Below are 24,942 nucleotides of genomic sequence, written 5' to 3'. Positions count from 1 at the left end.
GTTGATCACCAACAAAGCCTCTACTCTGCAAACTAATTTTGCAGAGCATGGAGCAGACCTGGCATGTGTGATGGAAACCTGGGTCAGGGAGCATGGAACAGTCATCCGTAAAGAACTGGCCCAGCCAGGTTCTCCATCCTCCATCAGTCATGGACTGCGGGGGGGGGGTAGCAATCCTAATCTGTGAGCATTTATTCTTCAAAGCACTCCCCACATCATCAATTCCAGGAACTGAATGTGTTGGCCTCAGGTGGGGCACAGCCAAGAGCATGGCCATCTGGTTGGTATACCATGTGCCCAACACACCACCAGATGCCTTGCCAGCCCTGTTGGACGCAGCAGCAGCATCCTGGTTGTTACATTTCCCCAGAAATCCTGGGGACTTTAACATCCATGCTGCCCTCTGGAAATGGGCTGCATATGGTACCAGCCATGGCGGCACTAGAGTTCTCACAGTTTGTCACCAGCCCTACCACACCCTGGACCTCATTTTTGGCATGAGGTGGATGTGGATCTGGTTGCAGCAAATGCCCTGTCATGATCAGACTACTAAGCTCTGAATGCTCGGATACGGCTGCCATCTCACCCTCAATTGGACACTGAGAAGATTCTAGCTTGCCTGCAGAGACTTATGGAACCAAATGGATTCCTTAATGCTCTGTGGGACCCAATGCCTCCTGCTACTCCTCTAAATGGACCGGTCAGAGACTGCAATGACAGAATGCTGTCCCCCATTGATGAGATTGTTCCCTGATGTCCTCTCTACCCCCATCTCAAGTGGGCTCCCTGTTATACAGAGCAGGTCTATGTGAAAAAATGGGACTTGAGATGGCTAGAACAAGTTTGGAGGAAGACTCATGGCGAAGGATCAAGAACATCTTATAGAATGCACACGAGAGCCTATGAGGGTGGAGAAGTCAGTAAAACACAATTTTTACTCAACTTCCATCGTATCTGCATGCTCATGCCGAGCACAATTGTTTAGGATAGTTTGGTCATTTACTATACTGGAAGGAGGGCACCCAAACAATAGTCAATCAGAAATCAGTTGTGAAGCACTTGCAATCTACTTCATGGAGAATATCTTGGCACTCTGCCATGACAGTCCCTTCTACCTTGGATACAGAAAGCAAACTAGAGGCCCCTTGGCCACCTCTGGGAGGAACACTGAGGTGACCTCAGACGACTCACTCTGACTGTAGCAGACAGGATGCTACCTTCAGCATGGCTGACAACATGCCCATTAGACCCTTGCCCATCATGGCTCCTTAAAACATCTGAAATGATAGGAGCCCCCCTCCGGGAGAGTATCAACCTCTTCACGCCATGGTGCAGGCCTCCTATGCGCTGCCTCGGGTTTTGGTGATTGCCAAGGTGGCCGAGCCAAGGAGCACATCCCTAGATCAGAGTGGCCATACTCTCATACGGATGTGGTTTCACATGCCATCTTGCTCCCCACTGAAGGCTATTCAGTAATGTTCTACAACCTATGTTTAAACAATGGGCTTAATTTTTTTTTAATTTATTAGATCTTCCTGGAAACTTGAATGGGGTAATATACAAGGAATAAATATCCTTATGAAATGAACGGTGAAATAACAGGGAGTCTACTCTTTTAGATATCCACTCTCCTTCGTGGTGGTGAAAGCGTGGTCATGACAACACAAAGTGAAGGATGGATGGAAAGGAAGTATTATTTTTTTATACTACAAAAGAAGTTCACAGCTGAGAGAAACCCAAGCCCAGCTGTGGTAAGCATCTGATGATCTTACAGCTTTGATAGCCTTTTGCCTTGAGAGACATGAGAAGGAGAGGGGACCTTAGGTTACTTTTCATCTTCACTGTTCAGAGGATATTAGAACTTTCCTTCAAAGATCCAAGACCGAGATTGGTTGAGGTTTCCTGGTTGCCATGGATGTCAAGAATGCATGATAAGAATTCTGGAGAAAATAACTCCCGGTAGCTTTTGAGTGGAGGATCAGAACACACAGAGAATGGGGTGTGTAGATAGCATGACAAAGACTTCAGCTGTGTCCAGTAGAACGATTTTTGTCCTGAATATAATTAAATAAGGGTTTATTACTGAACAGTTCTCCTTCTAGAGATAAAATTTTAGGGATCCTAGCCTACAGGTGGGATCTGGGGTTCTCCCAGAATGACCACTCCTCTCCAGACTACAGAGATCAGTTTCCCTGGAGGAAATGGATGCTTTGGGGCGCTAAAAAATAAACACCCTGCACACTATTGCAGGAAGCAAATTTCACCCAACTGAGCCCTGTTACTGGGACCAAGACAGACTGATCTTGTTGGGCGTGGGGTAAAGAGGGAAGGACTCCCCAAACCTGAGCACTTCTACTGAAGTAAACCACCCCCATATTTCTTCCTTCTCCATTAGCCATGAATGAGCATGGCACACGCACAACAAGGAAAGTTAATCTATCTCACTGAATTTGTCCAATACCCTGCATTTGACTACCCAGAGGAGTCCCAAAGAGCCTTACAAACACCTTCTCCCTTCCTCTCCCTACAACAAACATCCTGCGAGGTAGCTGGGTCTGAAAGAACTCTAAGAGAACAGCTGTATAAGTACAGCTCTAAGAGAACTGTGACTGGCCCAAGGTCACCCAGCTGGCTGCATGTGGTAGAGTGGGGAAGCCAACCCAGTTCCCCAGATTAGAGCCCATCACTCTTTAACCACTGCATCACACTGGCTCTCAAAGCCAGCTCAAATAAAGCTCAAATGGAGCCGGAAGCCCGTGACCTACAGGCGTCTTTGAAAAACTGCTACTCCCTCCTGCCTTTGTCTGACAACGATCAACAAGCACTGTGGCTGTTGACATGAACAATGAAAAGACAATAATGAGCATCTTCAATCACAGCTAATACGGTTACATGGAGGGGAAAGTACATAGTGCCTGGAGCCTTAATGAGCTGGTGTCTGAAGTACCTTTTCTAACGAATCCTCGAGGGCTTCCCTGTCTGCCACAGAAGGCGCTTTGCCAAAGGGGGGGGGGGAAGAAAGATTCTTGTAATATTCATGGTGAAAGCATTACTTTCTCCAGCAAGATGGGAGTGACTTAGGCAAGAGATTCAAGTCTACGCCAAGGATTGCAAGTGACACTTGGAGATTGTTTGCTGTAGGCAATCTAACAAAACCCGGGATGCTAATGGATTTTGAATGGGGAGGTCATACTGCAATCCCGTCCCAGTTTGGGAAAGCTATTCAAATCAGGGGATCTGACTCCAAGGTAACTTTGCGTTCTAGGTTATCTGGAGAAGAAAGGCGCTAGGCACCCTGAGTTAATGGGAAGGATTAATCTCCCATCTCCTTCCGCACTTGTTCCAATTGCACTTTTACCAACAGCTGACCTACATAGAACAATTGTTCCGCTTCTCTTTTCCTCGTAGAGCTTTCGTAGTAAATAAACCCAGCTAGACTGGCCCTCAGTCTCACCTGCTGGCCTTGCCTGCTTGGTTCCGTGGGTCCTTTTTTGGGGACTCTCTCTGACGGCCTTCTGTTTTCTTTGCAAGATTTTTGGATCAGAGCTGGCAAGAAATTATGCTTGCTCCACGTTCCCCCCAAAGCACAGTTGTTTCAAGTCTTGTATGCTCTGGGTTGGGAGATATCTGGAGATTTGGTTTCATGTATAGTTTCAGTTATATGTAAACCGCTCTGAGCCTTCGGGGAGGGCGGTATAAAAATATGAATAAATAAAATAAATAAAATAAATTTTGGGGGTGGATCCAGGAGCATGGCAGGCTTTGGGTCTGGGAAGGATCTCAGTGGAATATAATGCTATGGAGTCCACCTTCCGAATCAGCCATTTACTCCTGGGGAACTGTTTTCTTTAGTCTGACCCGTAATTCTGAGAGATCCCCAGGTCCCACCTGGGGATTGGCATCTCTACTTGTACGTACACTGGTTAACAGTCTAGTTAACCCAAATGAGTGATGACAGAATTTCCACAAATAAAGCATTCAAAATCCCACCTTACTGCTGTTACCCTGGCCATTTCCTCTAGAACCAAGAGCCCCAGACAATTAAATCGCTATGGCTTGCAATTTAAAATTGAGCACTACTTCTGTAGGAATATGCAAGATCTATAGTGTGCATGATTCAGAAACATCTGACAAATGTCCTGCAGGGGGCACTGGAGGAAGCGTATATTCAGCATAGTTAGATTAATTTTTCAAATAATCTCCTCCTGTATCTCTTTGGAGACCTCCTGCTCTTTTAAGCATGCTTCCTCCTTGCTTGCCTCCAGAACTGAAGAATGGTCCCAAGTTGTCAGCAACATTGTTTTTTAGGGCCACTGACATCCTGGGAATGCCTTGTAAACAACTTGGAGGTAGTCCCAGATGGCAATGAAGGCTACACTTGCAAATAACGGGCTTCCTCTGCAAATATCCCCTGGGGACAATAGTCATTCTAATTACAAGTCTGGCTCCATTGCTCTGAAAACCCACATTCTGTCTGCAGTTGATAAGAAGACACCTTCCAAGTGAATGGTCTGCTTTTACGCCTATGCAGTTGGCATTCAGTTCCTCAGATCATGCAGTGCAGGGGAGGCAGCCACTGTGGGCACGTACTCGGAACTGAATTAGCGTAACCTTTTGCTCAGTCTTAGTGAGAGGCAGAAATGGCTTTGAAGTTCTTTCCACGGCAACCTAGTTTATAGAACAGCGGTCCATTTACAGGTAAAGGTAAGCAAACTTATCGTGCTGGAAGCGCCATACGACAGAACCTTTCTTGGGAACCACCTGCTGAGAATCTGAAAAGAAAACGCTGCTCTTGAGACCCAGTTGGAAAGGGCATGATCTCGGGAGCTAAGCAGGTCTTGGGTTGGTCTGTGCTTGGAAGGAAGGCTGCCAGGGAGCCCCACTCATGCTTCCTTGTTTATTCAGCTCACCTGTCTCAACCTTCCTTGACAATTGGAGCCCAAGATGATAGTGTGGGTTAGGTGGAATGAATAGGACTGCTCCAGGTCATTCAGCAAGCTTCCATGGCAGGGTGGGGAGTCTAGCCTGCGTCTCCCAGATCAGTGGTTCCCAACCTGCGGCCCGCGGCCCGGTGCCGGGCTGCGGCTCCCTCTCCCCGCCCCCCCCCCCAGTAAAAAACTTCCCAGGCCGCAAGCTTGCGGCCCAGGAAGCTTCTTACTGCGGGAGGAGGGGAGAGGGAATCAGGGCCGCTCATGCGCAATGCACGGCCGCAGGCGCGCATGCGCAGCATGCGCGGGCGGGCAGTTGCCCTGCCGGTCCCCAGCCTCAAAAAGGTTGGGGACCACTGTCCCAGATCATAGCCCAGGATTTCTCAACCAGGGTTTTGTGAAACCCTGGAATTTCATGACGGCCTTGGAAGGGTTTCCTGAATTGGTGGGAGTTAATTAATTTATTATATAGTTTCTACATTTGTTACACATTTATTATGTGATTGACCATATATGACCATAGATGTGGACTCCTCTCCTCCAATGGCCAATGATGGGCCTGGAGCGGGTGGGAAGGACAGAGGCCCTGGCTGGGCATGTCCAGCTCTGCTTCCCCAACCACGATTGTGCTACTTCTGGGGGGTTTATCAAAGCCTGAAGAATGTTTCAGGGGTTTCTCAATGGTAAAAAAGTTGAGAAAGGCTTCCAGACTCTCTGACCACTACATCCCACCAGCTCTCTTCATGGTGAGGTTTATGATGGAAGAAAGAGGAAGAGCTGCAAAACCACATACAACGGTGGCAGCTGTTTCTTAGTGGGTACCCCCTGCAGACCATAAAGCAATGCCTCCTTGGTTCTTCTTCTGAATCACCTCCTCCTTTAGTGAAGCAGAGAAGAATCAAAATCAGTTCCTTACTTTGGGAAAGAGACGCTTTGTCGAAGCAGCAAACAGGCGCCAGAAATTCCATCAACGGTGCCAGGTTGGGAAATCACGACACCATCTGAAGATTTTCACATTACCTTTCTAAACTGGATGTGATTCATTGCTGGCCCAGTTTAGAGTAAAGCGATACAGGGATGCCGGTTTCATGCAGCAAACTTCCTTCCATTAATGAGCCGTCTCTGAAGCACTAGCGGTTGTTTCAAACTGTGTCGCTTCCTCCTCCCTTGCCCCTTTTTCGCCACACAATTTTTTTCTCGGAGATTTTGTAAAACGTCCTCAGTTGAGTGCTATAGCGCTAAACCAGGATAGCACTTCTGGGCTACAGAAGCGCTTGAGATGCCTTCTCCATTAATTATTTATTTATCTGATTTCTAGACTGCTGCTCCCAGCGAACTGGCTCGCTGCGGTTTACAACATAGATAAAAACATAATCACATAAAAATCTTATAACAATAAAATCCCCAAATAGTACCCCAATAAAATGAAATACATATGAACAATAAAAACAGCAGCGCAAGAACATGATGGTGGCATAGCTAAAACAGCTCCCAGCCTCCAATGCCATTGATTCAGTGGGCTGGAGAGGTTAGGGATGTAGAACACAGCAGGGCCGTTCCATGGAGTCAAGGCATCTCAGTGGTGCCATGGCTTATTGCTATAGCACTCAAACTAGAAAAAAAGAGCCTCTCGTGGTGCAGAGTGGTAAGGCAGCAGGCATGCAGTCTGAAAGCTCTGCCCATGAGGCTGGGAGTTCGATCCCAGCAGCCGGCTCAAGGTTGACTCAGCCTTCCATCCTTCCGAGGTTGGTACAATGAGTACCCAGCTTGCTGGGGGGTAAACGGTAATGACTGGGGAAGGCACTGGCAAACCACCCCGTATTGAGTCTGCCATGAAAACGCTGGAGAGCGTCACCCCAAGGGTCAAACATGACCCGGTGTTTGCACAGGGGATACCGTTACCTTTTTACTCAAATTGGAAATCTCCCAAAAAGTCCATGGAAGATTGCACAGCGAAAAAGGGCAGGGGAGAGAAGCAACATTGTAGGAAACTATGTGCAACTCAAATACTTTGGCCACCTCATGAGAAGGAAGGATTCCCTGGAGAAGAGCCTAATGCTGGGAGCGATTGAGGGCAAAAAGAAGAAGGGGACAACAGAGAATGAGGTGGCTGGATGGAGTCACTGAAGCAGTCGGTGCAAACTTAAACTCTGGGGAATGGTAAAGGACAGGAAGGCCTGGAGGATCATTGTCCATGGGGTCACGATGGGTCAGACATGATTTCACAACTAGCAACAACAATGGATAATTTAAACAGCACACCGCAGTGATTCAGAAACACAATGAAGGGGTTCAAAATGGAAGAGAGCTGTTTCCCTTAAAAGCGGCTCAGCCATGCTTTGGTAACCCAATGCAAGCGGGTTTTGTATCAACAGGCAAATAAATTCCGCTAGCAGCCAGTTACTAAAATGGGTGTGTCTGAAATGGCAGAAAAAAATTCATTAGCAATGAGTTTCTAAATTGGAATACAAAAGCCTCTCATTTCTAGTGGCTGACTGAGACAGAGAAGGGTAAGAAGGAACATCAGCCGCACAGCATTCCCCCAAGTGACTGAGTAAATACTGCCGCACTGTCCGGCATCCATTCTTTCCTGTGCCAAATGTTGACCTCACTGACCTTCATCACTGTTGTCATCAACAAGGACGATCTCCTTCAGGAGGTGAGCGGGCGTATGATTCACCGCACTGTGCACCGAACGCAGGATCACCGACAGGGCCTCGTTCACAAAGATAAAAATGATGGAAATCTGCGGAAGATCCTTGGGGTATTTCAGCTCTTTACACCTGTTGGGGGAAAACACACACACAGAGAAACCAAGGTTAACCTTTAAAAACCACAACGGAAAGGAGAGAAATTTTAACCCAGACGTTTAGCCAATACGGAAATATCTCTAGGCTTAAGGGGGATGCGCCGTAACGCTTCTAAAACATAACGTAGTACCAGAATTTATTAATAATACAATTTAGATTAAAAATGCCCAAAGGCTTTATGCGTAGCCTCAGATAGAATCCGATCTTATGAACATACTAACGTCTCGACGCCGCTGCTCAAGTGCATTTGGGCGTTGCTGCCTTTAGGATCTAGTATACATATAAACGGCAATGACTGGGGAAGGCACTGGCAAACCACCCCGTATTGAGTCTGCTATGAAAACGCTAGAGGGCGTCACCCCAAGGGTCAGACATGACTCGGTGCTTGCACAGGGGATACCTTTACCTTTACCTTTATACATATAAGTACAGCATGCAAGAAATGTACAATGGATTTTTGTAAAATAATAGCTCCTGTACATAGATATTTGGCTCCCTACTTGGTTGGAGAACACTGATGTAGCTGCTGAAAGTGAAAGCTGGGACATGATTAATGCTTGCCTTGACCACGGCCTGTTTTTGAGAATTTAGAGGCCTCCATTTATTTTATCTGGCCCATTGGTCCACACATCACACTAGCAGTGGGGAGGCTTCTGGAGTTCTGGTCCTGCTGGTGGACCTCCTGATGGCACTCGGGTTTTTGCCACTGTGTGACACAGAGGGTACTTTCACACTCACTAAATAATGCAACTTCAATCTACTTTAAATGCACTTTGCACTTGGATTTTGCTGTGTGAATCAATCAATCAATCAATCAATCAATCAATCAATCAATCAATCAATCAATCAATCAATCTATCTATCTATCTATCTATCTATCTATCTATCTATCTATCTATCTATCTATCTATCTATCTATCCATCCATCCATCCATCCATCCATCCATCCATCCATCCATCCATCCATCCATCCATCCATCCATCCATCCATCCATCGCCCTCCCTGAAGGCTCAGGGTGGTTCACATAAAGCAGAAATTGGCAATATCCACTTGTAAAAGGTCAGCAAAGTGAATTGAAACTGCATTATTTAGCATGTGTGAAAGAGGCCAGGGTGTTGGCCTGGATGGGCCACTGGCTGATCCAACATGGCTTCTCACGTTCATAGTAGAAGAGGGATCCCACCACAGTGGAAATCCTGGAGGCCCATCTTAGGACATTCAGTTTAATTTGCACTCACAAGGCTCCCGTTTGTGGATTATTGGAATTTGTCATAGAATCATAGAGTTGGAAGGGGCCACACAGGCCATCTAGTCCAACCCCCTGCTCAACGCAGGATCAGCCCAAAGCATCCTAAAGCACCCAAGAAAAGTGTGCATCCAACCTTTGCTTGAAGACTGCCAGTGTCTGCCAAAACTGCATGACGACAGAAAGAAATGTCCTCTTGTAATCTGTCCTTGCTCTTTTTTTCAGTGTACATCATAAATTATTTTTAAAGAAACGGGATTTTGTTGGGTGTCATCTCTTGCTGGGCTCTCAGTACGAACCGACCCTCCAGTTCTTCTTCCCCGACACTCTGCTCAGTCACATAACTTGTGGCTGTTAATATCTGAGCAGGCAAAAATGTTCCTGTGGTTGCTGAGACAAATGGCTTGGATAACTCGCCCTCTTTTAAATACTGTTAAATTGATAAAAAGGCACCTGCGTGTCAGACTTTGCTGCAAGCCGGAGCATGGGCAGCTCCACTTTAGTAAGTTCATAAATTTCCTTAATGCTTCCCTCTTGCATCTTGCAGTGATCTCCAGGATTAAAATATAGGAATGGCACAGGGTGAGAGTACTTTGCACGCAACGGAGCTAGAATTCTTAACTGCTTGCCCGCTTAACATAAAGATGTTTTACTGCCCTTGCGCCCAAGCAGATGAAAGCAGTGCAAAGTCCCTTAGCCCAGCAGTTAGAGCAATGAAAATATTCAGAGCAGCTGCTCAGAGATATATCTTCAGGAGAGCAGGGCAGGTAGGGTTGCCAGGTTTACTGGTCCAGAGGGGTCCCCCACTTTCCGGCTGCACCTTGCCCCCCTGAACTTCTCCCCAAACTCACCCCAACCTGGAAGAATGTCACTTTTTAACATGACATGCTGACATCACCCAGAAGAAGATATGTTTTTTTTATATCCTGCTTTTCACTACCTGTAGGAGTCTTGTGGCTTACAATTTCCTTCCCTTCTTCTCCCTACAACAGACAACCTGTGAGGTAGGTGGGGACGACAGAGCTCTAACAGCTTTGTAAGAACAGCGCTAAAAGGACTGTGACTGGCCCAAGGAAGTTACATCAGCACATCACGGTCATGGGGGGGGTCACCCTCTAGTTTTGGGGTAAAACTCTACAGTCTAAAGTAAAATTCTGCCATAGAGTTTTGCCCTAAAGCCAGAACATCACCCTGATAATGCCGGTATCAATTCCAGGTGATGTCAGCACGTCCAAAAGCTCATACCATGGTCTCCATTGCAACTGTCTTCATTCTAATGGGGTTGAGGCGGGAAGTGACATTGTACAACATTTGCAACATTACTTCCAGTTGTACTCAGACATGATGGCATGACATTTTAGGGATTCCCCAGATTGTTCTGGTTTTTACTCCAGATTTTCATTGGATCCAAATCATCAGAATTAGGCTCATAGTTGGAACTTGTATGGTTAGGGGAAATGGTCCCAGTCTAGCAAAGCTATGAGGAAGAAATTAGAGGGTACGTTGACTTAACACAGTAGAGCTTCTATGTGTCTTGATCTGGATGGCCTCATCTTGTCCGATCTTGGAAGCTAAGGAGGATCATCCATGCCTAGTAGTTGGATGGGAGACCTCCAAGGAATGCCAAGGGCATGACGTGGAAGCAGGCAATCGCAAGCCAGCTCTGAAGCCTCTTGCCTAGAAAACACCATGGGGACTTGATGACACTTTCCCCCACCTAAACTTCTACATACCACATGGTAATTAATCCCCACTCTGCCACGAAAGCTTGCTTTGTGATTCTGGGCCACTCACACACTATCAGCCTAATCTACCTGGCAGTGCTGATAAAATGGAGAAGAAGAGAACACTGTAAACAGCTTTGAGTCTTGAGTGGGGAGAAAGGTGGGGTATAAATGGAGCCAAACAAGTACACAAACAATGTGCTAAGCATAAACATCAGGCTAGCTATTATTGCTTCTTACTTCCGCTTTGCATGTGCAGGAGTTACAACAAGGAGATCATGTAATTAGGATTATAATGCAAACCTAAACAGAGCTAGACCCTTTTAAAAAGGGAAATAAGGGGAGTGAGTGAAACTGATAATATTATGATACTGGGTGACATCAACTACCCTTGCGTTGAATGGGTAAGCTTAATGTGCTCAAGATATCCTATAGAATGAGATTCCTGGATATCACAAATGACGGCGCGCTGGAACAGCTGGTCAAACAGCCAGCCAGAGGGGTTGTGATCCTGGACTTGGTTTGGAATGGAGCTCAAGACTAGGTGAGAGACGTAGATGTTGTCTCACCCTTTGGGAGCAGTGACATGCAGCTGAGCACTGTTGTTAATGGAAAGTTACCCATCAAATCCAAAACAGTAACGTTTTATTTCAAAAAAGGAGAACTTGACAAAAATGAAGGACACGGTTCGAAGGATGCTCAAATGGAAGCCTGAGAGAGTCAACTCCTTAGAAAAGGGGTAGAAGAAGAAGAAGAAGAAGAGTTGGTTCTTATATGCCGCTTTTCCCTACCCGAAGGAGGCTCAAAGCAGCTTACAGTCGCCTTCCCTTTCCTCTCCCCACAACAGACACCCTGTGAGGTGGGTGAGGCTGAGAGAGCCCTGATATCACTGCTCGGTCAGAACAGCTTTATCAATGCTGTGAGGAGCCCAAGGTCACCCAGCTGGTTGCATATGGGGGAGCGCAGAATCGAACCCAGCTTGCCAGATTAGAAGTCCGCACTCCTAACCACTAAACCAAACTGGCTCCTCCAGATGTTCACGGAGGAGCGTTTGCTGACAGGGGCTCATGGGAACTGTAGTCCATGAACATCTGGAGGACCACAGGTTGACTACCCCTGCCCTAGAAGACGCTATGTAAAACCACACTAGCAGAAGCCCAGATAGAATGCCCTTCCTAGGCTGGGAGAGGTACCGCCAAGTAATGACAAGTAGCAGTAGGGACCAATGGGAGCCTCCATATTCAGAGCAAACAAATCTTTGCTAAGAGGCAAAAATCAACTGAAAGCCTCAGCCTCTGCACCTTCTTGTTGCTTTTCACAGGAGCTGGTTGGCCACTCTGTGAGACAGAATGCTGGACTATGTGGACCACTGGTCTGATCCCGCAGAGCACTACTTATGTTTTTATCCCTTCAAACTCTATCTAGGATTGCAGAGTTAGAGAAAGCCCCATATCTCCAGTATATCACACCTTCAGCTATCCGAGGGAAAAACAGCCTATTTGCTTATAATCACATTACGAGTCCTTTGCTGATTTAATTAGCGTGCTTACAAAAGACATTGCAGGATCTAAGGCAGTAAGGGCAAGATTAAGACACGAGTTGGAAAAAACCATGCAAGTAATCAGTGCCTTAATTCCTAAATGGGAAATTCCTGTATCTCATCTGCCAGGAAGTCCCTTTTGCCTACATAGAACTTACCCTCTAATACCAGGAGAGAGCATAAGAAAAGCTAGTACTAATCTTTGATGAGCCTATCCTCCCCAAAATAATTCCATCTCCTTTAAAGTCATCTCTGCTCATGGACGTCGCTATGTCCCTTGGCTGTGAATTCTGTAATTTAATTACTAATTGAGTGCTGAAGAGTTCCCTTTAGAACATAGACAGACATGTGAAGCTATTGTGCTGTAAGGGGAAAAAACACTCTGCACATGTGCAGAGTAAGGTTTCCAGCTTTGTGTTGGGAAATACCTGGCAATTTTTGGGGTGGAGACTGGGGGGTGGGATTTGGGGAGGGGAAGGACCTCAATCGGGGTATGATGTCACAGTGTCCATCCTCCAAAGGAGCTATTTTTTTCCTGATGGGTAGTCATGTTAGTCTGTCTGCAGCAGTAGAAAAGAGTGAAAATCCAGTAGCACCTTAAAGAATAACAAAATTTGTTGCAGGGCATGAACTTTTGTGGGTCACTAATCAGTTCTTCAGATGCCAGATGAAGAAGGCATCTGAAGAAATGAGCAGTGACTCACGAAAACTCAGAACCTGCCACAAATGTCTCCAAGGAGACTTTTCTTGGTCGTCTGGAGTCCAATTGTAAAGACAGGAGATCTTCAGGTTCTATCTGGAGGTTGGCAACCCAAGCAGGGTGTTTGTAGCCTTGCCATTCAGAGAACTGATTATTCTTAACACGTTTTTAGATTCTTTCAAAGCTCTTTTTCCCCCCTGAGCTTAAAGGGTTGAGTTTAAGACTGCCTGGATGTTATGTCCCTTTGCCCTTCTGCAGCAAAATTCTGCTTTTTGCTGCTGTTTCTGGGTTAAATGCAACTCTAAGCAGGGTGAGGCAGCACTGTGCCAAACAGAATCAAAAGCCCAGCAATAACATCAAGCTTTTATCCGCTGTCTCTTCTCCCGAATTTGCAAAGATCACTCGCTTGTCTGCCTTTGATTCTCCGTAGAAAACAGCCTTCTTAAAAAAAAAAAGATTCCATTCATTCTGAGAGCGTGAGTTATTGCCTCGATTAAAGCGACTGAGTTGAAGAACGCTTGATTAATTTCCTCCACACAAACAAGAAGATCAACCAGAGAATTAATTGAGCCGTGCACGATTACGGAAAACATCTGACAAGACGGGGGCGGGGAGAGAAAAGAGAAACTTCAAAATTATATCCGCGCTTCTTCCCACTCCCCCTTCCTTCTCTAAACCGAGTGTGATTCTTTGATTTAGATGCATATTTTGTTTTGTGGTTTATTTATTCCTTTACATCTGCCATGTTTCAAAGAGAATTATCAATAGGGAAATCAGTTATATCTAATTTATGAGGTACTAAGTCAATCGCCTTCACTCTGAACAAATATGTTTACAGATTTAATGGTAGAACTTTTGAGAGGGTTGGCAGTAGAAGAATCAGCAGCTAGGCAGAATAAATGGGCTGCTAGCTCCAGGTTGGGGAAAACCTGGAGTTTTGGGGGTGGAGCCTGAAGAAGGCCAGTTCAGGGAAGGGAGGACATTCAATACGGTATGATATCATTGAACCCAACTTCCAAAGTGGCCATTTTTCCCCCAGGTGAACTCATCTCTCTTGCCTGTACTTGCAAGAAATCTCCACCCACCCCCTGGAGGTGGACCACCATACCCTAGTAAAAGGTTGGTCAAACTGTGGCTCTCCAGATGTCCATGGATGACAGTTACCATGCCGGGGTGGTGAGTCAGGCACTCCTCCTTCTGCTGTTTTACCTCTGATACTGTCTCTTTTGTTCAAGAGGCTCACTGATCTCCTGTGTCTCTGATCTTCCCAAGTTCTCTTTGCTAGTTCCTGACTGTTCCCCATTGTTTTGCCCTGTTACATCAACCAGCTGGTCTGCCTCCTTCAGCTCCTCTTCAGCACTCTCTCTCTCTCTCTCTCTCTCTCTCTCTCTCTCTCTGAGACCCTGCTCATGAAACTCCCTGTGGAACTAAGATTCTCCTGTGTCTACTTCAGCTAGCTCCCTGGCTCAAAATGCACCCACCGAGAATGGCAAGAAAGGCAATTCCATTTTACCAACAGGGCTTTGAAAGCTCTCCCAAAGTAGCAATTCTCTTTTCACACTTATTGTTCTGCCTGGACACTGTGCTATGTTCTCAATTTATCTCAGCAAAATTGACTGGCAAGCAGAATTCTCCCCCCCCCCCCCCAAAAAAAAAAAAGTTCACATAGCATGCAGAATTCCCTTCAGCAAACCATAAGGATGGTCAGTCGCTTTGGCAGCTTCAAGGGGGAATTATTAGACAAATTAAGGAAGATTAGGTGGGTCAACAGGTACTACATTATATGATCTGATTGAGGATGATGATAAATAAAGTAAATTGGTTTTAATGTATTTTATGGGGTTTTATACTGTTGTAACCCGCCACGAGCCGCAAGGGAGTGGCGGGTAATAAATTCAATAATAATAATAATAATAATAATAATAATAATAATAATAATAATAATAAAAATAAAATTAGTTAAAAATATTTTGTCAGGCTTTGAGGAGCCCTGGAACCAGAAATGTGGCTGATTCCGTTAAGGCGGGGTGTAGGGGAAAGACCAGGGAGTCCCAGGGCTCCAGATAACCCTGGCTGGGAATCCCTGGGTTAGACCGTCAGATTAGTGCCTAGAAGTTCCACGTTCAAATCCTTATTTCACCATGGAAGTTTGCTGGATGATCTTGGGTTAGTCACATACTCTTTCAGCAAATCCTACCTTAGAGGCTTATTGTAATGGTAAAATAGCAGCTATGTAACAAAAGTTTCAAGGGGAAACCAGAAAAGGAAAATACCTTTTAAGACAGAAGTAGTGAAAGAGAACAAAATAAATCCAAGCATTTGTATACAGTTTAAGCCTTTTTCGAAAATTAATGCTAGAATTTGGACCTTGAGCCGTTTGCCTCTTTGTTGCACGGACATCACCCCACTTTATGTTACCTTTGGCCAGTGAAACACTGTAAAAACCCCCAACACAATCTTGATAAGATCGTATATAGGATGGCATCAGGATTACCTTCGAACGATGTCAGACCATTGTGCCCAGAAAGCAGTAAAATGCACCACAACAGATTATCACTGCCCATGCTTCACTGCTACTGTCGCTGAAGGAGATGAACCTCATTACCACTTTGCTCTCTCTTTAAAAATAGCGTGGCACGTCTGCACTTGACTGAGATTGTGTCTTGACCGCCCAGAAGAGTCTTGGCCTCTATTTGGGATGTTAACTGTGCTTTGAAAAGAAGAGAGAAACCATTTTGGGGGGCTTAGACCTGGTGTCCCCAGGTTGGTGCCTGTGGCTGCAACAGTGCCCATTGGCATCACTCCCAGTACCTGCCAAGTGTTTTAGAAAGTGGGCAAGGCCAGGTGGAGCTTTTGCCCAGCATTGCTTTGGACTGGCTGCTGAAACTTTGATTGGTTGTGGAGATTTTTTAAAACTTTTTAAAGCTTTGTCAGGCGCTGTCACCACAGCACATTCACCGTGTGACTGAAAGGAAGCAAATGGCAGCCATTTTGTGGCAAATGTTCTGAGGCAGCCATTTTGTGCAGCCATTTTGTGGCTGCACCCTTCACAGTGTGTCAGAACTACAAAGGTGCCTGCATGCTCAAAAAGGCTGTGGACCATGGCTTAGACACTCCTGATGATGCTTGCTTAGTTATGAAATCTAAAGAAATTGTGACCTCCAGGATGAGGCGGGTGCAACATGAAACACAACAGGGAGAGCACGTGAAGCCCGCACGCCTGATTCTTTGCAGTCTGCATTAAGATTCTGGAATAAGACTTATGCTCCTCAACCTTCATAAGCTTCTTGGAATACTAAAGTTCAAAATCTTTGTTCCGCTATGATTCCTATGCTATACCATTTTTTACGTTCAAGGATTAAAAGACAGCAGATCCATTTGTTAAAAGAGAGCACAGCCCACCATACCTATAAGCTCCTAATTTACACAGTTGCCATGTTGTCTAAACAAGGAAAACACACATGTTTTGTATATGTATATGGCTTCATGGCTTGCACATTGGCCGCTGAATTTTCTAGGGTTCCGGTTTGTATGTACTAAAACTGCACACACATGCAAAATACACATCTTGCTCCTGTTCGGGTCACGTGACAACCACATATATCAGGAGTACTGTGGGTAGTGCAAATTCCTGATACACACAGTCTCCCGGCTGCCGGTATGCATGGAGGCATCTCAAATATTGACATTTAATTTATACAAAGACCTCTGCTGAACTTGCAGGAGTGGTGTTATTCTCCTGATGGAAGGCAAAGATATTTATAGATTTCCTGAGTAACCCCAGGATGACTGAAATGCTGAGAGACCATAAAGCAGGCTATGGGACGCAACTGTAGTATACTGCATATGTCAACAACATACACTGTACATTGTATGCAACATATACTGTATACAGAACCCCTACGACATGTTTACATGTTATAAATGGATCTACGAGGCCAGCAGCAATGAGTGGAAAATCAAAACCACTGTTAAAAAAATCTAAATAATTGCACAATGATATTGGGAATAATCACTCAAGCAAACAGAACAGGATTAGCAAGATAACTATCCCAAAGCCAGCAAATGCTGGAAAGTGGACAAGCTGAGCACAAACATGCCAACTGAGATGATGGATTCCATGCTGGGCATGTCTGTTGTTAGTCGTGGGCATATCTGTTGTTAGTAACCTACTGCGTCTTTCCTGTCTCCACTCTTCTACATCAATCAAAACCAGATAGCAAGGCACCAGAATAGCTATTAGACAAGAAAACGTCTGCTGGATCCTGGTTGTCAGTAGGAATACTCTTATTTATTGCATGGATAAATGTCCTATACAGCTTTCTAGGTTTTTACCCCTGCAGGATATGAGCACACCTTTCCCTTGTGTATGCTATTTTAAAGTTACATGTACCTGCTTACACAGCCAATAGCTGTGTCAGCCCTACACACCCAATTTAGTTCCGTGCATGCTGCATATTTGAGTCCCTGCTAGATCAGACCAATTGTTCCTCTAGTCTAGCATCTTGATTCCCATAGTGGCTAACCTTATACCTTAGAACAGGGGTAGTCAACCTGTGGTCCTCCAGATGTCCATGGACTACAATTCCCATGAACATCTGGAGGACCAGAGGTTGACTACCCCTGCCTTAGAAGGACCAGGAGCAGATCCTTGAGGCCAAAGCCCATTCCTGCTCCTAGCACCTGATATTCAGAGATAAGCTATCACTGAATATGGAGGTTTCATTCATTATCAGAGATAATGGTTACTTTTGAACCTGTCTTCTGTGAATATAGTTTAGGCTGAGAAGTAGGGTCTGGCCCAGCTTCATGGCAGGATAGAGATGCCAGTCCCCAAGTGGGACCTCGGGATCCCCCGGAATTAAAGGTCATCATCAGACTAAAGAGGTCACTACCCCTGGAGAAAACGGCTGCTTTGGAGGGTGGACACCATAGCATTGAGGGGGGACACCCACCCCAAATCCTGCCTACCCCTGGCTCCACCCCCAAGGCCTCCAGGTATTTCCCAACCCAGAGCTGGTAACCCTATGGCAAAGAGGTTTGGGATACAGTTCTCCCCAGCTCCTGCTGGTCCTCTTTTCCATCCTGAGCAATCATCACGATATTCTGTAGCAATGAGATCTACAAGTGATTCATGGATGTTGTGTAGATACAATCGCTTCTGTATATCGTTCTGACAACAACATCAGAGGAGGTTCAGCTGAAATTGAAGCACAGGGTTCCTCTCGAGAGCCTGATCATCTTTGCTGCTCCTCTTTGCCCAAGAAAGAGGTCACACTATTTTATACAGGAAAAAAAAGAGTATTCATTTTATTTTATTTTTAAAAATGCCTTTTCTTTTAAGCAAACGGCAGCTCAGAAATCAGCACACAGCAAAAAAAACGGGCGCACTCCCTGGAATCTGTGAGCTTTCTAAATTGCCTAGCAATTTGCATTAGTCTGTGTGTGTTTGCAGAGCCATGTTCAAATTAATACACACTCTGGAATGCTTTGCAGCCAGAGGGTTTTTTAAACCGTTTTCCTTGCTAATGCAGCAATTTGAAACCCATTAAAGCTAAACTCCTTAGACTTGCATCTATTTTAATCAGAGACCAAGAAGATATTTGAGTTAACCATTTTAGGCTGGGTTTTATTTATTAAAAAGGAAAAAAAAACATCCAGGAAATTAGCAAGGCATCTTGCAATCTAAAGAACAGCATACAAAACATTTTCCTCCTGGTCCATCTCAGTAATTTTATATATAAATTGTCTGCAATACAGTTATGATCTCAACCTTTCTAAGGCCGCGACCCTTTAATACAGTTCCTCATGTTGTGGTGACCCCCAACCATAAAACTGGTTGAGAACCACTGATCTAGCAAATGTAGCAAGGGCTATTGGCCCCACAGTTCCATGGGCCCCACAGTAGTGAATGGTTAGGGGGCCTTCATACTGTGATTGTTAAGGGGGCCACTACTGTGGCTTGTGAACCGCAAGAATGAAAAAAGGGCAATACCCATACTCAGTAACTGAGCATGTGCATTACTCACTGAGCATGTGGGCAGACCACAAGCTGCATAAGTGTGAAGGTCCCCTTAGAAACTGGACATTGCACTTGCATGTACCACTTAGGTTTGGAAAATGTTTTCAGCAAAGTGAAGCTGTCATTTGTTGCCAAAATTCCAACTATCCCTAGAAGCCCCCCCCCCCCCCCCAATTATGCTCTGCTAAGGCTCCACAAATCCTTAAACTGGGCCTGGGGAAATATGTTTCTGATGATCTCCTGGCCCCCATCTGATTGGGACGAAATCATCGGGGATCTCTCATTTGAGGGATCCTTCCTGCCCCCTTTTCAGATACATCTTTAGAACCGGGCCATTTCCTAAGCACCTACAGAGAAGCAGGATTTCCATTGACTGTCAAGTGACTGTGCGCTAATATCGGGGCCAGTAATTCTAGACCTGAAATTTATTTGTCAGTTGCAACTTTATTCCTGTCCCTCCCTCTCTCTTCCTCTCTCCGCGATGAACTATAGATTTGACAGGGAGTTCTCGTGACAGCTACCCAAGGCCTTGCTAGCAAGCGAAGAAAGGTTATAATGAGTGTTACCTTGCAACACTTACAAGGAGTTAATAGCTAAGGTCATGGTTTCATAGCAGGGTTTTTCCTTCTCTGGGACTGTGACAAATGAAATTTTGATTCAAAGCTTGCATCATTTGTCGTTGCGCAGAAAATCGTGAAGTGCATATGAAAGAGTTGCGCAGTGACCAAAGTGGCACCACCATTCACTCAGTGGCTACAGACAAATCCATGCATTGCAGCACACAGGTAGTGGCTATGGGGAACTCTGGCGAATGGTGACACTTCAGGAATCTGCCCATGTCTCCATGGTCTTTGTCATATTAGGGGAATTCCTAGAACATCACCCAGAAGTGACATTGCAAACCAGCCAGGCTCTACCCTTCCCTTCCCATCCCCACCCTCAAAATCTTCTCACATTTTCCAAGGCAGCGCTGGCAACCCCCAGGTTGAGAACCACTGATCTAGTACATGCTGTATGATATCAAGGCACTTACTTGGTTGGCCGGTAGTCTGGTATGGAACGGTCTAGTGATATCTTCTCACTGAGGTAGGAATTGTAGCCGTATTTCTCATGGGGCCCCTTGGCTTTTTCTTCCTCCTCCGGGGAGAGGGTCGCAGGTAGTCCACCTTTGCCACGGCCACCGTAGCCTTCAATGAGGCCCAAAGATTTTGACAGACCTTGAGGGGAAAAGGAGAAAGAGAGAGAGAATGGTAAAGGACTGCTGTTTGGAAGCATGGCACCACATCTCTCCTTCGAAGAGGTGTTAGACACCTATCACTATTTCAAGCAGATCTGTTTTGGACAATTAACACAGTGCAGATACCACCACTGGTAAAGGGAACTGTGTAGGCCCCCTTCTTAAAACTGCTTAGTCTTTAACATAGATGAGTTCTGAAAATGACCTGAAAGACAAAGTGCTCTTCCACATTCTTATTTTTGTCATGTGTGTCTGCACATGTTTTGCTCCCTCTACTGGTGGATACATAACAACATCACTGTGTGTCCTGTATAAAACCCCGAGTTTAAATTTGCAGGGAGCTAAGCTGGACATACAGTGATGCAATATCAGATTGACCACTAGAAGGAGCAAAACACATGTGGAAAAGGGGGAAATTCTCAAAGCAATAGGGACTCACTGAGGAACTGCTATGTCAGGAACATCTAGTCATTTAGCCAGAAATTCTTTTAAATTAATTTCAAGCCATTGGTTCTGGTCTGACCTTCTGGAGCAACAAAAAATGTTTTAATGATAGAACATTGACAACAAGTGCAGCAAAACAATCCAATCTGTTTATTTCAGTGACCAGCATCATCATATCTTGAGTTCCAAAAGACAACGGCTATTTATGTAAAGGAGCATTTTCCTTTGTCTGTTGCACATTTCTACAGCACAGTTGTGCATCTTCCTAGTTTGTATGCATACGCTTTTGGATGTACCTCTTTTTCATTTCCCCCAAATGAGTCATTATAGCCACCCCTGCTTCCAGCTGGATCCCAAATCTGCACAACAAAAAAAAAATGATATATCTAGATATAATTTTGCCTATTTTTGGAAAACGCAAATGTTACGTACATAAGTAAAATGTCATGTCTTACATAATCATCTGGCATGATCTTATTCCAAAACAAAAGGTTACTGACTGGAGATAACTATTTCTTGAAAATATATTTTCTTTCCTCATCGATGTTTATGCATCATTATCTGTAAACATAAATAAACCAGGCCTTACTTCCATTTTTGGTGGTGAGAAAAACGTGTTCCCTTATCTGTTAACAAGATTCCAGCTGTTACAAAAAGAGATTTTTTGTGTTCATGTTCTGTTTTTACCTCCTTTGTATCTATCCCAACAAATGCATTTTGAAGAAGAGAAGAAGAAGAAGAGTTGGTTCTTATATGCCGCTTTTCCCTACCCGAAGGAGGCTCAAAGTGGCTTACAGTCACCTTCCCATTCCTCTACCCACAACAGACACCCTGTGGGGTGGGTGAGGCTGAGAGAGCCTTGATATCACTGCTCGGTCAGAACAGCGTTATCAGTGCCGTGGCGAGCCCAAGGTCACCCAGCTGGTTGCATGTGGGGCAGCGCAGAATTGAACCTGGCATGCCAGATTAGAAGTCCGCACTCCTAACCACTACACCAAACTGGCTCTCTCTTTTGGGGGTCACACCTTCCCTTCCTCTACCCACAACAGACAGCTTGTGAAAAAGGTGGGCCAGAAACAACTCTGATAATACTGCACTGCGAAGACTTGTGTAACAGGACTGTGACTAGTCCAAAATCACTCAGTGGGCTGCATATGGAGGAGGGGGGAATCAAACCTGGCTCTCCATATTAGAGGACCCCAAGGTGGAGGAGGGATGTGTGTATGTGAATCAGTGAATGGCATCTTAGTACAAAGCAGAGAATTACCTACAATGAACCAATCTAAATGCCCATTTAAGCTTCCATTACGAAACAAAGATTTCAGGTCGTTTTGACTTTGCTGGAGTTTGCAGAGGCACACACAAAAAAAAGAAAAGATAAAAAGAAAAAGCCACATCGGTGAAGGTGGGATGAAGAAGCAAAGCAATATTTTATGACATGCTTGACTATGTATTATAGAGAGATGTACCTCTTGATTTTTTTTTTTTTTTTACATTTATATAAAGGGAAGATTCACACCTCCCTCATTGTCAGGCACCACTGAACACTTTGATAGATGGTGTTTTATTTTTAGCCATGATATTTATTTCCCCATCTTTTCAGCCAAGAGATCCTGGCCCCGGCGGCATGCTTTCCATTCCTTATTTCAATGGAAGGTATGCAAGAAGCACCAAGGCTCCCCGGGACAAGGCCTGGGTCTCAAAATGTTTAATTTCTCTTTCTAGGCCTTGGTTTCAGGCAGGCAGCCGTGTTCCTCTGAAGCAGTTTGAGTCCAGGAGCATATTAAAGGTTTTATCCAAGGGATAAGCTTTCGTATGCACTTGGCTGCAAAAATATCAGAAGGGTGCGCTAGTGGGCTAATATCATCCAACTGTAGTTGGGAAGAGTACAAAGAGCTCTGTCACATCTCCTTGAAAAGCACAATGCTCACATTCCTGTGGCAGTGGAAAATAGTTTGGCGGGCTGTACCACAATTTGAGAGCCTCTTGTGGCGCAAAGCGGTAAGGCAGCAGACATGCAGTCTGAAAGCTCTGCCCATGAGGCTGGGAGTTCGATCCCAGCAGCCGGCTCAAGGCTGACTCAGCCTTCCATCCTTCCGAGGTCGGTAAAATGAGTGCCCAGCTTGCTGGGGGGTAAACGGTAATGACTGGGGAAGGCACTGGCAAATCATGGCATGAGTCTGCCATGAAAACGCTAGAGGGCGTCACCCCAAGGGTCAGACATGACTCGGTGCTTGCACAGGGGATACCTTTACCTTTACCTTTTACCACAATTACATTCAGGACCTGGGGTTTTACCCCATTTAAACAACAGGCCTGCACCACTGCCAAGGCCCTGTTTGGATTCTATTAGCTGCCTTCTATACATGACACAGCAAGTCAAATCCTGCAGGACTCTCATTGTTGTTTATCAGATTACAGATATTGGGTGGAATTGATTCCGTCCATGTTTCATCCGTTCACTCCCTAGGCAGGGGTGGCCAAACTGTGGCTCTCCAGATGTCCACGGACTACAATTACCATGAGCCCCTGCCAGCAGGGGCTCATGGTAACTGTAGTCCGTGGACATCTGGAGAGCCACAGTTTGGCCGACCTGCAAAAATGTGTAATTGCAAAATCTGGGCAGATCTTATTGCCAGGTGTTGGGACTTTAGTCTGGACAGGTTTACCTAGAATCATAGAATCATAGAATCATAGAGTTGGAAGGGGCCATACAGGCCATACAGGCCACCTCAGCCATGACTTTGTGGATGGGCAGATCTCTGTTTTCAATTGTCTGTGAAGAAGAGCATCTTGCCTTCGGCGATGCGGGGGAGCAATGTGGTACAATGTAGACAGCCGCTAGGTTGGAGTGGGTTGACTCCATCCGTGGATGGTTCTCTTGTTGCATTGAGTTGGACATCGAGTTTGTGGACATGGGAGCTATTGAGCCACACTGAAACACTGTATATTCTGCAACGTAGCCCAGCCCCAAAGCTCAGTATCCAAGTGTTGTAGCAGGTGCTTCCCGAATTTTAGCAAACAGGAACGACCTGTCAGGATAGCTTGGAAACGGAGAAGATGAGGATGCTGACGGAAAAGCTGCATGTAGAGCCACAAAATCAAATATCCTTTAATTCAGGTTGTCTGTAGGATCACACAAATCAAGTTTAAGTAAGATGCCAGCACACAGACTGTAATCACATCTTCAAAATGTCCTTTTCCTCAGGTGTGTAACTAGTAATATAAATTGAAACTATTCGTGGGTATAGATTCATATATCAACTGAGTTTATAAAAGTAAACTAATCCATAGACATATTTTTATCATTCTTATAAATTTGTCTGCTTAGAACAGGGGTAGTCAAACTGCGGCCCTCCAGATGTCCATGGACTACAATTCCCATTTGCTGGTAGGGGCTCCTGGGAATTCTAGTCCATGGACATCTGGAGGGCTGCAGTTTGACTACTCCTGGATTAGAACCTCTAGATTCTTCTACACTATACCAACTCTATACCAAATTATACAAAACACTAGCTTCAAAGCCCATTCCTAAGAATGGGCCTTGAAAGGCTCCCCTCCTCTGGCCCCCGACCAGGCAGCTTAAGGTGGCTTTGGGCCGCTCGGACTCCAGAGCAGCTCGCAGCCGGATCAAGTGGGGTGGGCGGGGCTGGCCAGCTTGTTAGCAGGGCCAGGACAGAGCTCTTTAGCAGGCAGTCAGCAGGCTGGGAGACCCCCATTAGCAGGCCCAGCCTAGCAGACCAAGAGACCCTCGTTAGCAGGCTCTCCACCAGGATCCTTTGCCCAGGGCCCTCTCCCCTTACCTGCTGCTGGCTCCAGGCACTGAGGTGTGTCTGAGAACAAAGAGGCTAGAGTCCAGGCACAGAGGGCGGGAGCTGCAGGGACAGGGCCAATCAGGGTGTGGCGGCTGCACCCTGATTGGCCCTATTCCAACTTGGACAGCTGGACACATCCCACCCCCCAGGCTGTTTCACAAATACATAGAGGAACCATGGATAAGGATTAGCAAAAGTATATAAGTACAAGGGCATAATACGGAGCCATAGAATGAAGACTCTTATAATCAGCCTTCAAAAACTTAGTAGAGACTTATAGCAAAAAGTTCTCAAGGGGACACAGTATTCTAAGTTGTAACACAATTTTTGGAGGATGCTGTTTCGTGTAATGGAAATGCTGGGGATGCAACTGGGGACCTTCTGTATATACAGTGGTCCTGCCGCTGCTACCCTAAATCCTTCTAAGTGAGGTTGCTGGCAGATTAATCTGGGACCTTCTGCTGGCAAGCCAGGT

At 45.5% G+C, this 24,942-nt stretch overlaps 1 protein-coding gene across 1 annotated transcript in view; it reads right to left on the bottom strand.

Moving 5' to 3' along the window:
* Positions 1-24,942, bottom strand: part of GALNT17 (polypeptide N-acetylgalactosaminyltransferase 17) — a 187,133-nt gene that overhangs the window by 94,353 nt on the left and 67,838 nt on the right. Inside the window, exons 2-3 of the mRNA XM_077311239.1 lie at positions 20,005-20,188; positions 7,545-7,711 (exon numbers count right to left, since the gene is read on the bottom strand). Of these exons, the coding sequence (XP_077167354.1) occupies positions 7,545-7,711; positions 20,005-20,188 (351 nt within the window). The remainder of the gene's footprint in view (positions 1-7,544; positions 7,712-20,004; positions 20,189-24,942) is intronic.

This window comes from Paroedura picta, chromosome 15 (genome assembly GCF_049243985.1).
Source record: "Paroedura picta isolate Pp20150507F chromosome 15, Ppicta_v3.0, whole genome shotgun sequence".
Lineage (NCBI taxonomy): Eukaryota > Metazoa > Chordata > Lepidosauria > Squamata > Gekkonidae > Paroedura > Paroedura picta.
This window is presented reverse-complemented; position numbering and strand designations above follow the sequence as displayed.